The 18,927-nt window shown below is 38.7% G+C and overlaps 1 protein-coding gene across 2 annotated transcripts; it reads left to right on the top strand.

The window, feature by feature from the left end:
* The first annotated feature begins 1,420 nt into the window (after positions 1 to 1,420).
* Positions 1,421 to 17,816, top strand: zgc:101566 (uncharacterized protein LOC449823 homolog). 2 transcript variants are annotated; one of them, XM_040134222.1, is made up of 4 exons: positions 1,423 to 1,479; positions 2,038 to 2,123; positions 10,351 to 10,480; positions 13,290 to 17,816. In XM_040134222.1, exons 2-4 carry the CDS (start codon positions 2,118 to 2,120, stop codon positions 13,568 to 13,570), a joined length of 417 nt encoding a protein of 138 aa, XP_039990156.1. In that variant the 5' UTR covers positions 1,423 to 1,479; positions 2,038 to 2,117; the 3' UTR covers positions 13,571 to 17,816. The 2 variants fall into 2 exon arrangements, with proteins under 2 accessions (XP_039990155.1, XP_039990156.1); XM_040134221.1 differs by lacking the exon at positions 2,038 to 2,123 and having other exon boundaries at positions 1,421 to 1,479; positions 10,334 to 10,480.
* The last annotated feature ends 1,111 nt before the right edge of the window (positions 17,817 to 18,927 follow it).

The following is an 18,927-nucleotide window of genomic DNA, read 5'->3' as shown; positions in this document are numbered from 1 at the left end:
TGGCAGCATTGATGGCTGACACGATCATGTGAGGCCACCAACAGAGGACATAACCTGTTACCTGACCAAAAACTACTCGACTCTATTCAGCATCTGTTTGTGTGACCACACAGCCAAGTTTATTGATGTCTTCACTGGTTTCCATGGTTTCCACGCCAGGGTGTAGACCCATTTATTACAACTGGCAATAGCCTCCACCAGGCCTCTGCGTCATTGGGGATGATGGCTATCCCTGCCTCAAACATCCCATCACCTTCTTGACCCCTTACAGACAGCCTCTCCACAGACAACTCCAGGTGCACACCAGTCACCTGTCCAAAGCGATATGTGTTGTAGAGAGCGTTTGGCATCCTAAAGACCAGGTCAAGGTCTATGTTCTTGAAGATGCTGGAGGTGGATATCGTGTATGTGCTGGAGGTCACTGCCTGCTGCAACTTTTTTCACAACATCTGTCTCAGCAATGGGAACCTGTTTGAGCTAGAGCTATAATATTTTTTCTCTCTACAGAGACTTGCTGGATTCTATAGCACCTGTAAAATCATCGTAGGATATCCTGGCTTTGAAAACACCAGAGAAATAAAGAGAAAATGTAGATAACAAGGAAGGAAATGGAAAAAAGAGAAAGAACTAATGTCCACTTAGCAAAAAGCTGTAAAGGAGCCAGGGTCTTCCTATATCTCTACCATCATTTCCAGAAACTGTCACAACCCCAATTATGTGATTAACCCACTATCTAACGAGCAACTCGAAGCTTCCTCCATTGTTTGCAGGCCGTTTCTATCCTTTTTCACCAACAAAGGAAAGGATATCAGACACCAGATCTGTCATGTAAGGGGTGACCATTCTGTTCAGTAGAAACCCAGCCTTGACCCTCTCAGTTTTTATACATTTTAGACCCATCTCCAAATGACCATTTTTATCAAGAGTTTTAGAAAAACTGTTTTCCTTTACCTCCTTTATGAATAATCATTCTCAGATTTCCGTTCATGTCACAGCACTTAAACTGCTCAAATTAAAGTAACAAACTATCTTTTACCAGCAGATGATGCTGGGGATTGTTAATTACAAACTTATTTGATCTTATCTCAGCTCTTGATACATTACTACTAGGTCACATTATACACAGACACAGTCATTAGTATTATCATTGAAGGCCACCAATACCAGCTAACATCTTGTCTCTCTGAAATCAAGTATTGGAAGGCCCAGAACTTCCTGCAGCTGGAGGAAAATAAATCAAAAAGAATTGTATTAGGTCCTACAAAGTCCAAAGTCCACTCAGCAGAAACCTCTCTGCCCCCTGGTGGCAAAGATCAAACCAGCAGCAAGAAACCTGGGTACATTCTTTGTTGGTTGCCTCTCATTTGACCAACAAGTCACAACAGCTGTTCAATCATGCTTGCTCCAGCTGAGGAGCATCTCTAAAACCACGTTTTTCCTCTCTCATGCTGTCTCAGATGTCTTACGCGGAGAAAAGAGGTAACACTACGTGGTTTGTAATGCCATTCAATTCTGAAGGATTTCTTCCTGGTAAACCGAATTTAACCTCTATGTCGCCAAAAGCATATCTGGAACCAGTGTAAAAAGTTGCAACTTTGTCTTAGCTAGAATGCAAGCTTACAAGCTGGTTTACCATCACCGAATAGTGAGTTTAATGATTCACTTTACAATGTCTTAAATTTGACACGTATTACCACCATTACTATGATCATACGGAACAATCAATAATAATAGGGCTGAATGTTTTCCAGACCCAAACAGTTGACTCCAGTGTCTCTTCTCACATGGAAGACAAAAACTGTTTGCCTAAATTATCATATACTTTCAGCGTGAAAACAGTGTCCATTGATTTTTTTGTAACAGGACTTTCTGATTAGTTAAGTTCTAAATAATAACAATATCTGTCGATAAACTTATTAAACATTGTGTCGGTAATGAAAGCGCCTCCAGTGCGTCTCCGCTGAGCGCGTGCGGCCGAGCGCTGCCATTACAGCTACCAGCACGCAGTAAACAACACGACGTCACTTCCGCTTTCAGGTTGACAGCACAACAACAGAAGAGGAGCGATAAAAACATACACCAGAGAAACGTTTCTTAAAAGCAGCCGCTGTAACGGAATGAAGGTAAGAGACAGTGCTGGGGTTGATTTTAGTCTCTGACGACGAATACCGGAGAGCCAAAGCTCATGTCTCAGTGACACCGCAGATATTCAGTAACTGTACAGCCCGTCATAACACAATGCCAGCTATGTCAAGTCACAGATGTCTGTGTGTGCGCGCGCGCGTGCGTACGCACGCGCACGCTACACGTAAAATTCAGTTTCATGGAAAGCAAGCGTTTTTCAGGCTCCAGGCTCCCTGCTGTGATTTCTGGTTATGTTAGCATGATCAAGTAATTCCCCGCGAGCTAACGTTAGCTGCAAAGATGCTTGCACATGTCACGAAGTCATACACTGCCGTGCAGAAACATGATACAGGTGAACTGCGAGCACATATGTACAGTAGCTGACGGTAACAGTTCATCAGACTGACAAATAATGTGACTGTAATATCAGATGAGTGAATTTGTCATTCTATCGCAATAATAAATTAAAACTTATAATCAATAGGACGAGACGATGAAACAGAGAATGACAGATTTTCTTGGATCTTTTCCTGCTACTTTCTTACATCCCATTCAGGGGTGGTTTCAGGTGGAAAAAATGGTGAGGTAGCAGCTGCTTTGGACATATACAAAACCAGAAAATTACACAGTTCGAGCTAATGCACTATTTCCAAACGGTTTAATACAGTTGATAATCTGACTAAGCACATACAGTTTTATGGAAAAACTTGGGCACTCCTGGGCAAATTACATATATATATATTTTTTTTAAGTGAAAATAATACAACACCTGCAGGAAACAGACATTAAAAAATTAGACTTTGTTCAAATGGTTTGTATAACCTACAAGGTGCAATTAGGAGTAAGCAACTTCTTATAATAAATATTCCTCTTCCCATTTTTGCAATTAAACTGTTGATGTGAGTACCCCTGAATAGTTGTGCATCAAGAGTGACCCCCAGAAATTTAGCCTCACTGACTAGTTACTAAGAGGTGCCCTTGATTTAGAGGTACAATTGATGCACTCTCCGTAGTGCATGGTTTGAGCCAAAAACCATTAAAATAGAGAAAATAGGGTCCCAAGCAACTTCCTTTGGGGACACCTTGATGTACCATCCTTGATACCAAAAACGCTCATTAAAAGACTTTTTGTGTTCTACCAGAGAAAAAGCTTCTCATCTTGTTGGGGTAGAAATATTAAAACCCCAGGTTTTATTGGGAATATATCATGGTCTGTAAAATTAATTGCATCAAAAATCAAGAGGGACTGCACCAACCATTTTAATTCTGTCTGTATCACTTTGCCACTGATCAGTCATCTGCATTAAAGCTGTGACAGTAGAGTGAACCTCTTTATAAACATGCTAAAATTTTCGATTTGTTTACTGTCAAATATTGTGAAAGTTGATCAAACATCACTCTTTCCATTTACTTACTATGTACAGAGAAGGTGCAGATAGGGAAACTCTTGCCACTTAAAAAATGTTTCCCTCATGTTTCTGGATAAATGAATAACCTTTGTAGCGTTTGAGGCTACAAAGAACAAACCGTCAGTTTCAGTTTTTTTTTCCACAAAAAAAAAGATTAAAATAATTGGCAAAATCAAGAGATTTTAAAATTAAGTTACCTTGTAATTTAATAATAAAGGGTGTAATATCTTCAGGACCGGGTTGCACCAGCTGTCCATAAATCTTCTGTATGATTTATTACATCTTTAGGCAAAATGAGTCCTTAAGAAGTATGCTCTTGTTTGAATTGTTGCTCCCGCTACATCCCTCCAATAGAATGGGTTGTCCTTGCCTCTGTTCTGTTCAGTGGCTGGCTCCTCAAAGGGAACTTTCCATAACATAAAATGGCCATATTGTGAAGAAAAACGCATGCTCCAGCTACACCTTGATTTACACACCTGCTGCCCTGTCAGAATCCATTGTAATTTATGTTAACATAATGAATGTTTTTCATTAATAAGAGCCACACAGTGCGAATATCTGACACTTTTTACATGAAACTAATCTTGTTTTGCGCTCCATCATTTCACGTTAATCACATATCATCTTATAATCTATCCTTTAGCAATCAATTTTGCAAATTAAATATACAGGATTAATTTATGCTTTTGGTAATTAAATTAGGATTATGAATAGATTTTTCCACACTTAGTTTACTCTATTAAATTTCTTCTTTTCTTTTCTCCTCTTCAAAACACCAATACAGCACTCAATGGCATTTCTGGTTTTAGTGTGCACAACATCTTATTGCTCCTCAACGATACAAGTGAGTGCAGAAGAGGTGGGTCTCCCAGGACCATTCTCGGCAGTTTTCTCTCTTCAAAGTCAACCCAGAGACTGGAACGGCATAGGATGAAGCGATAATGTTTCAAACCAGTCCATCTAATCACACAGTTAGTTATGTGGGAATTTTGATCACTCATAAGCTGGGCATTAATTGAGTGCTATCCCTTTATGTTTACATATGCATTCTTGTGGCTGCTGGGGGCTTTTATTTTGAAGCAAATGTGCCATAAACTCATCCCACCTCTCTAGGAATCAGCCACTTCAAAGAAGTTGCATCTGATGAGGGGTTGCCTGATCCTGATCACAGTTGGACATAGTTATTGACGTGTCTTTAAAGTGCGAAAGTCACTCTCCTAATGGTTCTGCACATAGTGCTCTTGTGAACTTGAATTGTGTCTCTGACAATATTCTGTGGCCAGCCGGTGGCAAAATAAGCACAATGCAGACCTGTAGACCTGGTGAAAGTGCTCGCTTATGATCTGTTTGGGGTTCAACCCGCCGATGGCAAATATTGTGTCTGTTTTCAATTAGCTCGTCTGTTGCGAGTTTTATTGTTGTAAAAGGCTATGGTTAAGTAGCTTTGCAGATGTTAGATCTAGCAGTTACTAGGTGTCAATACTTAGTAACAACTAAGCCCTAAGTAAGAACTTGTTTCTTTGGTGCAACCCGTTTTAATTTAGTAATGTGTAAATCTCAATTTAGTAAACATTTACGGTATAACTAGAGTTTCTCACTATTTAATTTCATTTATCCTATTTATTAATTATCCTGACAAACAGGTAATTTTCGTATTAATTTTTTATCTATGTTTTGAAGTCAACGGCATGACCTCCAATTAGCTGCACTGCCAGACATATTTGCCACCTTTTTCCGTCTGACCCTCTAAGCCATTAGGGCTCTCTGATCTTCATCCAGCCTGTAAATTTCCCTAAACGGTGCAAGCTTGTGAGCCTTCTAACAACTTGTGTGAATAACTTATTAATTGCACACACTCTGATGTATCTGCTTTATGTCTCTGATAAAATCATTACTACGAACAATCTTTTCTAAAACCAGTCTCATGACACTGCATTTTTATTATCATTCAGTGATGCATCCAAATGAGTTTCTTAAATTACATGTATATGTAAATTCTCATTATTTAGCAAGCTAGTAACCTCATGAACTTTATAATTAAGGCTACATATATTGAGATGTGAAATCCTAAACCTTCTCAGGACATTTTTAAAGTCATAATAAATCATTCCCATTAGTATCCATATAAACAGATAGCAAACAAAATCATTGAACCTGTTATACAGATGATAATGCCTCAGGTTCCCGAACCTTTTTTTGTTTCACAATGAAATGATCATAGCTGATAAGTCGAAAGTCCTCCCTAAATGTTGCCCCCTTCTTTCCTGGTAATAGAGCAGTATGATTTTTAGCTGGACTGCAACAGTGGGGCCAGCCCTATAAACACAAATGTCTGTTGCTGACTGACTGATTGAGTGATGAAGTAACACAATTGGTCAGCTGGCTGAGTGTTGGAGTTTCCCAATTGGCTGTTCAAAATGAATTGCAATTGCATTTGTCACTAGATTTACTGACTTTTCACACCATTAAGTGACTTTTTTTCACAAAAGTATCTAGTGACAAATCTAACGACTTTTTGGACAAACCTCAGCTACTTTCCATAGAAAAGAGTTGGCAGTATTGCCCGTGAGCGCAAGGATGGGCTTTCCCTCTGCAGGCACACCTCTCTCTGGTTTTCATTCAGTTGACTGCACTGCAGCTGATATTGACGTGAATGACCTTCTGACTTTTTGTTTGAGTGATCATTTTACAGGTAAATATAGCCAAAATCACAGCAAAGCTGTTATCTTTAACTTATGTGTGTGATGATTTTGTCGGACGCCTTTGCGGTTATTAAATCAGGATTCTAGCAGTGGACAGCAGCAGCTTGGAAATGGCTTGGAAGTGACTGCTGGTTAACATATAGTCTTAATAGGCCACATTTCAGCCACTATTTCACACTTGTCCGTTGTCTGACAACAGAAACAGAAAAAGCGTGAATGAGAACAGCTTTATTGGGAATTCGGCTGTATTAAAATACTGTATATCTGAGAACAGACAGTAGCAGAAAAGCAAACAGATAAAGTGCAGTCAAGCCATATACTAGGCTTTGACCTAGTCTTGTTTCACAGTTTGTCTAGTCAGGGGGTTCACTTCCTGTTTGCTGTCCTATGGAGGAGTTTGAAATGAGTTATGCCACGTGCCAGGCAGGCCTTGCCATGATGTCTGTGATCAGGCCCAGATGGTCAGATATCACCTGGCAGTTGATGGCTTTGTACCCCTTCCAATAGAAAAAATGTGTCAGCATCTTACTGCGGGTGTCAGAATGGGGACAAAGGTGCCATCTGTCCTTAAGACTTGGAGGAAGCTCTCAGCATTACGTGGAGCTGCACTTGAAGAGACGGTGTAAAATTATAAATGGTTGCACAGGCAAGACTTTGCTCAATCCTACCCAGTAAGAGGACAATTTCCTCTCTGGGCTGCCTGTATTAGTCTGTTATAATGTTGCCATTAAGGATCTTGAGAGGATTATGGTTTTCCCTCAGGAAATGGTTGATCCGCACCAGAGGGCTGTGCAAACAGTGCTTTCTCTTGTTCTGGCGAAAAACACAGTGTATGGCAGCCATGGTTTCTTCAGACTCAAGACTTTTCAGTCTCATGTACTTCCCAGGGCAATATTAACAATGTACAGACGGATGATAAATTCAAAGAAAACCTAAATGAGTGGAGAAACTTAACGAATGCCGATGTTTCCATAGAGTTGCACTATTACACAAAGTAATTAACATCCATTCATGCTCTGTGGCATGTATGAAAATGTTGTGCATTTTGAGTTGATTTTGATTTTGTATCAAGATGGCAAGAAGAAAAGATCTTAGTGACTTTGAAAGAAGATTCATTGTTGGGGCACAGATGGCAGGAGCCTCAGTCACAAAAACTGCTCAACCTCCTAGTGTTTCAATAGGAACAGTGATATCTGCATTTAGATCTATGGGAAAGACATCAGTAAATAGGGTTGGAGGCGATTTTCAACAGGGAACATTTGATGACTGTGATGCTTGTGCATTAGAGTAATATGTTAGGAGAAAGAGAAGACCAACTCTTCCTCAGGTAACTGAGAATGTCAATGCAAGACATGATCAGACTATGTCAGCAACAACAATCCGTCAACAATTACATAAAGAGGAATATTATAGTAAGGTTGCTGTGTATAACCTCTCATTACAAAGATGAATGCATGTTTGAGAGTTTAGTCCTGCAAAAACCATAGGCACTGGTCCACAGAGTGAAAGTCATATGGTCAGATGAGTCATCCTTCACCATGTTCTCAATAAGTGGGTGAGTGCATGTGTGGCGTACACCAAGACAACAGTACAGGCCTGAATGCTTGACCCCTACAGTGAGGGGATCTGGTGGCTCTGTTATGCTGTGGAGGGCATTTTGCTGGCACGGTTCTGGTCCATTTGTCCCCTTAGAGGGAAGGTTCACTAAAAATCAGTACAAAGTTGTTTTGACTGATCACCTTCATCCTCTGGTAAAACATTTATACCCTAATGGGTAGAATGCTACTGGTGCGATGCATTAATTTGAATATGAAAGCAACAATTTGAAATTGAAGTTTGTACTTAATTCAGTCTCCCTAGTTAACCCCAGGTAATTATAATGATTCCCAGCATCCACTTACAGCTGATCCTGAAAAAAGAAATATTGAATAATGGCCACATGAAAGGTCAACTTTATTGGAGAATTTAATGACTACAGTAAACACACAGATGTAATGGTTGCCTTACCATGCTCCCAAGGCAGCAAATATGCACAGAAACAGTAGGCCATGGATACTGCCTTTGTGCAAGGTCAACTTGCCTCTGGTTCAGCTTCTCCTGTCAGCTACAAAACCTACAATACAACACAAAATCCAATCAAGCTGGATTGGATAGTGTACAAAATGTCTTTTCCTTAAGTGCAGTGGAAAAATCATATATAATCCAAAGCGCAGTGTTTCTTTTAACTAATTTTTAAGACACCCTATCAGAACGTACAAACATCCTCACACCTTTTTTTGATTATACAGTTGGGTCAAAAATGCCAAAAGTCACTAACTGAAATGTGTAGCATGCTGATGTAGATGAGATCCTTCATATATCACAATATGAAAAAAACATACAAAGCACTACACTTGTTAGTTGTTTAGTGTAACATATTGTAAAATATCTAGATATGTCCTGAGCCAATCCTAAGGACCACTATCTGAGCCAGTCTCAGCATATTATAAAGATTGCTTTTGACTAAAATGAAGCCAATCAAAATCCTATCCTTTCTTTAATTTACGCTGCTCCTTTACAATGGCCTACAGTACAAGCATTTTGATATATTTTATGAGGGAAAGTTAAAGTGTGTGGATGGGAATTTATTTGTGTCCTCTCTCTAGTGGATGGTGGCAAAAATTACACAGATTCCATAGCTGACTATTTTTATCATTAGCAAAGAGCAGTATACTAAACATGTTGGAGCTTCTGAAGGAATACTGAAGGGGGAGATATGTATTTCTTTCGCTGTTGAGTTAAAATATCAACAGTCTTTCCAGAATTGCTTACTTCTCCTTTAAAAGGAAATTTCAGATGTGTCACTTAAAGTCCAACTTAAAATACATTTAGTCATCCCACATTTGGTCAAAAATGTCAACACATTTTTTAATGTATTATTAATACTTTTTAATATTAAAATGAAGAAACAAAGGTCTTTGGGGAAATATCAGAAATGCTGTTTTTCGTCTCAGCCAGCTTGAGTGGTGTGCCTGTGTTCGATTGACAGCAGCTGGCAAGTTTAGCTCTATGGAACACTAACAGGGGAGCGTAAGCATACTTGCACCGTAGCTTACAGGCCATGGGCAGGGTGTTGTTAGCAATAGTATTGAAGAGTAATAACCACACCAGCTTCTTAACACATGGAAGTGGCATTTTAGGTAAGCTTACATGCTGTTTAATGTGCTGCAGCTGAGAGAATGAACTCTGGTGAGTGTGTTGCTATGAAATACAGTATGTTTCTATTGACAAAAATGTGGGAAATAAAGCAATTTTTAAATTTTCTCATCATTTTCTGTTTTCCTTTTGAAATTGCTGGGAACAGTAAACATTGGACTTAGTAGGGCATTTGGATGGCTGTCCCGTTACTCTTAGGCTCATGGCACAAATTTTATACATGCAGTTGCTTAGATAGTTACATTTTGTAAGAGATAAGACAGATAAATTTGTCTGTTTTTTAGCCTTAGTCGTTGCATGAAATGTGGAAATTATGGGAGTGTGAAGACGTTTAAGAACATTTTTTGTCAAGATTTGAACATCTGAAACACAGAGTGCCTTACTATGTAATGTCAAGGGTTTTAAGATCTCAATGGAATATGATACTTGAACTTAAAAAATATAGATATTAATGTGTGAAAGTCCCAAGTGTTGTGAGCAGTTTCTATTTTGAATTAAGTTTTTAAGTTAAAGTATGAATGAGTTGAGGTGGTCACAGTCATTTGACCGAGACGAAAATGACCAAAAAAAGCAAACTTAAGAAGAATGAATGTTATCAAAAAAAATGAGGAATTGCTGAAATTTTAAATACTGAATTAAGTTTCTCGATTAAAATGTGTTGACGTTGTAACGTGCAAAAAGATGAGGATGAAGGAAAACATTATACATATTATATTATTATTATAGATTTCAAATATAAAATTCTATTTCCTAAGTTAATCAAAAACTCAAGGGCAAATTTCTCAAGAAACAGTGTCATTCAGGATACACCTTTCTGTGGACAGCTTCTTTGGGACAGTTTCTTTTTCAATAAATAGTTCAGTTTTTCTGTGAAGAACTATTTGCACCCTGTAATATCAGCAGTTCATGCTATCTTTCAGGTGCTGACTTCACAGCAGGAGGTGGAGGAGGAGGGCCGCTCATCTCCTGTTGACTCCAATAACTATCACAGCTTTGAGGACAGAGAACAGGAGGAAATTCGCCCATACCTCCAAGAGGAAAACACACATGGTGAGGAACCACATCTTCACGTGTCCTGGATGAGATCTATATCCTTGTGTCTATGTGGTCTCACTGTCCTCAGGTCCCTTTTGGATTGGGTCTGTCTTTTGTAAAAATGTATTAATGCACGTTGGGCTCTGGTAGATTTTCCGCAGGTCAGTTTTTCACATGACCCCTATCAAGAACTAGTTTTACAACAAAAGCAGTTTCACATAATAAGCTGTAACTTAGAGATATTCCAAGCATTAATGGTAATGCATGCCCTCTGGTGTGACAGTGATTCATGATGCACCTAGAGCTGGGAATGTCTACTAGCCGTGCAATATTTCTCTTTCAACTTGGATGAAAGAGAATTGGGGACAGAATGAAAACAAGTGAAAACAGTGAAAACAACAAAAACTGTTAAGGGGATTTTCAGTGTGGGAGCGGCTGCGCTGCCAGGTTATCAGCTGTGTTGTGCAAGCAAAAGGCTAGTGCATCAGACAAAAAGTGGAACGCCAACTTCATCTTCAGTTTGGTGAAATTAATTTCAGTTTGGTGACTTAATCAGTAATTACTCACATGGCTAGTTGAAAAACAGAGTTGAGCTAACTACTTACACAGTAGCCAACAGGGAAAATGCTAGGAATAGTCAGTCACAATAGCTCTCCGAGCTGGCTGACTTGCTAACCTTCAGTTAACAAGCTAGCTAACTTGGTCACAAACATAAATTAACCTTTTTACACATATTTTTACCATCAAGTCCTGTCTCACAACTGACTGTAATCTGTGACTGTTTTATGGAGCAGGTTATACTCCACCAAAGAAAGGTTTAGTAAAACCTTATAGTAAAACACAGCTTATAGGGTTTGATAGCCTCCTCTGTTGTGAGCTCTGTATTCCCTCAAAGGTCAGTTTGCAGTAGCTCATTTGCGTGTTCAGCAAGTTCAGTAAAGATGGTCTTGAAGCAAAATATTCATTGCGGGGTGACTTTTCCTCTGCGAGTAGATTTGGTGATCATGTTAATTCCATTAAAATGAATTCATGTTGCTCTGAAATTCTGCTGTTTAAATGATGGTCTAAATAGGCCATAAAGTTCAAGCAATGGTAGCTATGTCTTATATAGGGATAGCTGGCTACAAGGATCTTTATCTGATCTGCTAGTGGTATACCAGTTTTATAATGCCTATACCGGTGGGAAGTGTAAATCTGTCAGTTGAACATGATAGCAGTCCCATTTAAGTGGCATATGCTGATATCTTAGTGGTGTGCTACTGTTTGTATGCTGATCCTCACACACAATATGTCGCTCATTTTCCACAGACACATGCCATTTCCTAATGATTGGCGCTGCTTGAAACTGGTATGCCACTCTTACGGCTTCACAGTTACAGAAGTCGTTCAGTTACAGAAGCCATTCTGTGATAAGGTTGAGAACCTGGCCCACCTGTTTGTTCAATGTCCTAGGCTTGAGGAAATGTTTAGGGTGCTACAGGGCTGGTATCTGATTAATTGCTTATGAGCTGTAGCAAAACAATGTATATGGAAAACCAGCAAAATCAGATTTTTGGATTTTGGATCAGATTTTCCAGTGATGGATGTATCATAAAAACTGGATACTAAGCTCAAAAAATGGAACCCATTCATTTGAATAAACATAGCTCACCCACTACATAAGCCAAAGAAATGTCCCCACTTCCTGGTTTGCTTCTGCGTTATGTGGTCCAGGTCACACGCACATCAGTGTTTCCCTCTCCGGCTGCAACCCGTGTGTTCCTATTGGCCCATAGATTTTTACAAAGAGATGGTGTCACATATTTTAACTGGTGTCACTTTTCAAGGCTCTGGGAAAGTTTTGCAAATGTAAAACCTCCATGGATTAAAAATTCATAATAAAAGCGTGAAAGCTGACCTTGTGTGAAGTTTACAGGTGTCCTGTCAAAAGTTTTATAATGTCTCTTTTATAATGGTGGTATATGGGGAATATATTTCTTGGGCCCACTGGGACAAATTGGCAGCAAGGCTGGGTTGCAGTGCCATGTCAAGCTCTTTTCAAACATCCATGGAGAATATGTGCATGCACCTCTCTGTGTTAATCTGGTGGAAATTTAACATGTTGGTCTCATGTCTGAAGAAACACCCTGATAACTTTAACATAAAATTCACGATGGCAATCTTACCAGGTTGGATCTAGTAACAATTCCACATCAATTTCAACACATCACAAGTTTGAATTGAATGCGGTCAGATTAACGTGAAGTCCATAGTAGCACAAAGTAAAACATGCAAAGAGAGAGAGAAAGAGAGAGACAAAATGCATGACACAATGGTTAAGTAATTTATAAAACCAAAATAAGTTCTGAAATCAGTGGTGCAGCCTCTGAGAGAACAGAAAACAGACTTCTTCCTTGCAATCGTAAAATTTTTAACTTGCCTGCGTTACCACTGTCTCTCTCTCCCTCTTTCTCAAATATCGCCATACATTGTGTCTTCCCATAAATGTCCTGTCCTGTCATCTCTGAAAAAATCGGTAAGGAAAATTAACATACAGACACCTTTGACTGAATGACAAAAGGCTATCACTTTAACAGATAGATGAAGCCATCAATGTTACTTATTCCATGTCTGAAAAGGACTTATGATTTCATATAATTTGTCATTCTTCTGTTTGTTGTAGTTTAATAGAGATGTTTTTAAATTTAATTCAATCCTGTCTCTGTCTGTCTCCCTGTCTCTTAATATCTGTCTTTATCTCTCTGTCTCTTATCTTTCTCTCTATCTCTGTCTCTCTCTTCTCTCTGTATCTCTGTCTCTGATTCTCTGTCTTTGTCTGTCTCAGATACAGATAAGGACCACTCCATGCCAGAAGGAGGAGTCATGTGGAGAGTGGGTGGCGGCCTGTTCAGCATGACACGAAACGTTGTTGGTGCAACCCTAGGGGGTGTTGCATGGGTAGGAACTAAAAGTTTTGAGCTCACCAAGACAGCTGTGACCAGTGTGCCGGCAGCCAGTGTAGGACTGGTCAAAGGGAGTGTCTCCATGGTTACAGAAGGTGTCGGAGCAGTGGGATCTGTGGTGGCAAGTAAAGTCACACCAAGGAAGAAGGACAAAGCTGACTGATGGACCGTGGGCTGTGTGTGTGCGCGTATATGTGTGTGCGCGTATGTGTGTGCGCGCATGTGTGTGTGTGTGTGTGTGTGTGTGTGTGTGTGTGTGTGTGTGTGTGTGTGTAATGCAAACGAGCAAAATACCTCAAAAGCTTTGAATGGATTTTCATCATAGTTCTTCTGATTTAAGCAGATTATTCACTCATGCAGCTATAAAGATACAAAAGCAGCTAGATGTCAGTCATTGTCAATTAAAACCTGCTACACTAGGAGGCACAGGCATCAATGGTGCAAAGGTGCAACAAGTATTCAATAATGGAAGGCTTAGAAAGGTTTGACTTTATGTAAATGTCTTCTGGTGCATAGAAGCAACACATGGGATTGACACAGAAAATAATGCCCAAGTACAAACATGTTTAAAAACTCAAAATTGAGTGAGAGGCCTCAGACAGCCTGTTACTTTTTATCTGCAGGTCTGCAGGTCTGAACAAATGGATCCAACTGTTTGAGTTCAAAAGAAAACATTTTTGTTAAGAATACTATTAATATAGATTATCATAAAATTATAAGAAATTTTGTGTTTGAGTTTGGGATCATATGGTATGTCCCGAAATAGACTGTTTAGGTAAAAGTACAAATAGTTCCATTGGGAATGAAGAATGAGTGATACAGTTCTACACGTATGTTACTAAGGAGTCTGGGTACTTTCTGTTTCTGGGTTCTCCACATTTCTACATAGGAGGTGGAGAGTGCAGAGTAAGCATGACCCATTAGTCAGACAACAATGAGAATTACATCCAGGTATAAAATTATTATAATTATACTTTAACTTCAGCTATGCCTAGAGAATATAAACTTAATCCTCAATTTAAATCCTAACATAGGGATTAAAACCTTTAAGGATTCACTGACATTTTGAATCAGTTTTCATCAGTGTTGGAACTAGTTTGTTTTTTTTTGTAAAAAAAAAACTTTTTGTTGAATCCGATGATTCCTGTTTATGTTCCCTCTTCTTCGGTGAAACTAGCATCTGATAGGAATTCGTGATCTGCTTTACGTCATTTCAGCCTGACGAGGTAATTTTGAGTTGCACTGAGGCTGCTTTACCCAGCATCCAGTTAGCATAAGTTGAGCAAGTTTACAGAGAAGCAATAAGCAAAAACTTGATGAGGACCTCTGATATAGAAGGGAATAGGAGCAAAGAGAGAAAGTAAAAATAAAAACTTCTGTCTTTAGTGTACTTTTTTTCTCTTCACCGAGGGCAATAAATACCATGGGCTGTGTTAGTGGGGGTGTGTTACTATAGGTTCTGGTGAAAAGATGAATCTAGGAAGTCCAGGTTGACAAATAGATTTATGAGTTAGAAAGCTTATCACGTTGGTTTATACCTTATAATACAGAATTTTACAACAGGAAAGCATGTCAACAATCATTTTATCCTCTGTTACGATCACTATGAAGTAAACAGTAGAATGGTGCTGTTCACATTATAAGATAATCAATTGTGCCAACACAATGGTCTCATTGAAACTAATGAGGCTGTGTCGGTCTGAACACAGCATTCGGCTTATCATGGGACAAGCAGCAAGTGACTAGTTTTTGGTGTCGATAGCACCACTATGTGGTCATTGTCCTCTTTCTCATAATTCCCAAACCAGTTTTTCAAACAGCTATTCACAAGTTCAACACCGGAGGTTTGAAACCTGGACTAAAGTAAGACATGGGACCATGATTCAGAGGTATGGAACCAGACTAGGACATTTCAGAAGGGTAGAGAGTCAACATTGAACGTAGTTGTAACATAGGCGTAGATTTAGGTATGGACAGTAAAGTGTATTCCTTCCAATGTTAGGGGGCTTAATTGTCCCTAACAGTATCTTTAATGAGCTCAAACTGTCAGCTGTCATTTTAATTACTTATAGTGTTACCACAGAAAGGTCTGAGCAGCATAGAGTTACCAGACCTGACCTGATGATACCACCAAATTTACATTAAGAGTAATCCTAGCGAGCAAGAATAATCAGGCCGGCTGCCAATTCTGGTTGGCGTGCTATGCTAACGTCGACCATTGTTGTCATAACTTTAGGCAAAAATGCCCCCATAAAGGCAAAGTATGGTGGAAATCAGAACCTTTTTAAAATAAGAACCTAAGTGTAAGAAATAACATCTCTAATAAGAGTTTGTTTAAGTGTTTAAAGATAAGCAAACAACTAATATCATCTTTGACATCAGTAACTTGTACAGCCCTACCCTGATGATTACGAAACTGACACCCTCACTCCCCACGCACACTGTTCGTGTGTGGATCAGAATAAATTTTATTACTGTATGGGTCTTTATGACATAAACATTACTTCAATATGCAAAATTAGCCATAGCATGTCTAACTGATGTGTTTGTTTGTGAATGTCATGCATCATTTTTAGGATTTAGGTTTTGCAGGTGGAACTGCAGGGTCTCAGTCGAGCTTTGATGTAATAGTGAAAGGACTGGCTGTAAGTTAATGAGCTGATTAAATGTTGATTGGGAGGGTTTAAAGATAAGTAAGATAGGTTGAAGCATAACTTTATTATTTGCGGGAAACGCTTGAGTCAAATCAACAGACTGAAAGAAAGGACAGAGCCGCAGAATCTCAGTTGAGGTTTGAAAATGACTGACAGCAGACAGTTTGTTATAACAGAATAGCATAAATTGGAGTTAGACTCTATCATATTTAAAATTTAAGTCACAGACTCACATTAACAAAACGAAACATCACTTTAAATATAAAAAAAAATCCATGCAAATACAAATATGAATCCTGTTTTGGGCAAGTTATATAAGAACATGCATATTGCATAAAGCAGCCATTTTTGCGGAACCAAACTCGTGTTTGTGCACGTGAGCAAGTACACACACACACACACACAAATTTGCCTATTACTTGTCCAATAAAAAATGTCCCTACCAAAGTTAAAACCAAACCTACCCCCTTCAGTTAAAGGACAGTTTCCCCCGATGAACCTTACTGTTTAGCTTCCCTCAAACCACTGGTTAGCACTGCATGCAGTAGTACGCTAAATAACAACAACAACGTTTTTTGGTTTTGTTTTTTTTCCAAATTGTTCAAAATTAATATTGAGATTATGTACCTTTTGTTGATATTATTTCTTATGATGTGTGTGTATATTAGCAGTTACTGTATGTCTTAACCATTGTCTTCGCTCCCAACCTATGAGTTAACTTGACATTTCTTAACATCTATCTGTTACTGTTGTTGCATGGAGATCAGAAATTTTGGTAGAATCCCATTTCACAACTGTTACAATCACATTTTATGAAGAATAAATCTAAAGAAAGATAACATGAAACATCCGCTTGCATACTGCAAATCTAATGAATTTGATTTCAGACTAGCAAAGGGCAGAGTAAGCTATATGATACACTATACTGAAACTGAAGAGGGTCAAGTGTTGCTGGCAAATATGTTTGGTTTTACTGTGTTCATTTACAGGTTAACCACAGTATGTTGTCACTGTGAAACTGCAGCCTTTATTGTTATGTCAGATAGTGAATGATTGTGAGTTCTTCACATTACAGTTGTAATGTCAAAAATGACACACTGACTGACACTCAAAATTCAAAACATAAGATTAACTGTTTTGGTTGTTTGCCAAAAGAGAACTGAGATCGATAATTTTTATTTTACCCCTATTGTGCTTAATGTGCCCAACAAAACAGCAATAACACAGGTCAAAATGTCATTGCAGTATGTAAATGTACAAATGCAATAGGTCAGTGTTAGACTGTCAGTATGGGACCTTCACTCTGGTAACTTTCTGTGGAGTTCGTGGAGCAAACCAGAGCAGTAATGCGTTTTTAATGGTTCCATGTTTTTCTGGAATCATTTCCTTGAAAGAACTACGTGATTAATTACAGGCAGAATAGAGACAGAGTTCATCTCATACACTTTCAGTTGATTAATTCCAATTACTTGTTTGTGTAACCTAGAGAATCTAGTAAATACATTGCAGGTCATCTGAACATGCATAACTGAAATATGTCAATAGCAAGCATTTCTTCATGTATGAAAAAAAAAAACATTTCAGTTGTAAACGAATATTTTATATTTATTTGGGTTTAAAGTGAGTTTAAAGTGAAATTTCCTTTCAAGGAAATTCCTATTTTCTTATAATTACTACCAGAATTACAGAGTTCTTTCCAGACAACAAAAACAAATTGCATTCCTGGTGAAAATTAATGGCACCCCTGAATTTTAAGTACAGAATTTAGAATATCTTCATAAATAAATACAAATTAAGCAATTTTGCATCATCAATATAAAATTTAAAACAATAAAATATCCATGGTTACTGAACAAAAGAAAATAAAAAAAACAAAACTCACATAATAGTGAAATAATACAAACAAAAAATGTACCCCAGACACATTTATTAGTACCGTTCACTAATGTTTGGTTGCAGAACATTTGGCAACAATGGCAGCCTCTAAATGTTTCTTGTAACCATCTAGAACCTTCCTGCATCAGTCTGCTGGTAATTTCTGCCACTCTTCCATTGTTATGTGTTCAAGCTCCTTTAAGTTTGCATGAGTCATTTTTGCAATGGCAGATTTCAGCTCTCTCCAAAAGTTTTCAATGGGATTTAGGTCAGGACTCACTGCTGGCCAGTTTAAAATGATCCATCTTTTCCTTTTCAACCATTCTTTTGTGCTGCTGGATGTGTGCTGTGGGTTGTTATCCTGCTGAAAAACCCATGACCTTCACCTCAAACCAGTTTTCGGACACTGGGTAACACATTTTGCTTTAAAATGCCTTGGTGATCTTCTGATATCATCATTTCTTTGATACATTCAGTAGCAGAGGCAGCAAAGCAGCCCTACAGTGTGATAGAACCTCCACCATGTTTTACTGTAGGTAGGGTGTTCTTTTCCTTCTGGGCTTCATTTCATCACCTATAAACAAACTGAAGCACTGCATTGCCAAAGAGCTCCACTCTGGTTTCATCTGTCCACAGAACATTATCCCAGAAAGACTGTGGCTTATCTATGAAAGTTTTTGCATTAGTCTTGCCTTTTTGTGCCTTTCTTTATATAATAGTAGTGTCCCTCTTGGCTTCTGGCCATGGGGCCCTACTAGGTTTAGTGTGTGGTGTACGGTACAGGCTGAAACCACCACTCCTGATTGCTTCAGGTCAGCCTGAAGTGGTTTAGATGTCTTGCGTGGTGTATTTTCCACAATCTGCATCAACCCTTGTAGACTTCTCTCATTGAGTTTCTTCCTACAGCCACGTCCTGCAGGCGTCTTGACAGTTTTATGACATTTTGATAACATCATGAATTGTTGAAACAGGGATTTCAAGGTCTTTGGCG

The sequence above is a fragment of the Xiphias gladius genome, chromosome 8 (genome assembly GCF_016859285.1).
Source record: "Xiphias gladius isolate SHS-SW01 ecotype Sanya breed wild chromosome 8, ASM1685928v1, whole genome shotgun sequence".
In the NCBI taxonomy this organism is placed as follows: domain Eukaryota; kingdom Metazoa; phylum Chordata; class Actinopteri; order Istiophoriformes; family Xiphiidae; genus Xiphias; species Xiphias gladius.
Note: the sequence above shows the minus strand (reverse complement) of the source record. Positions and strands in the feature narration are given on the sequence as shown.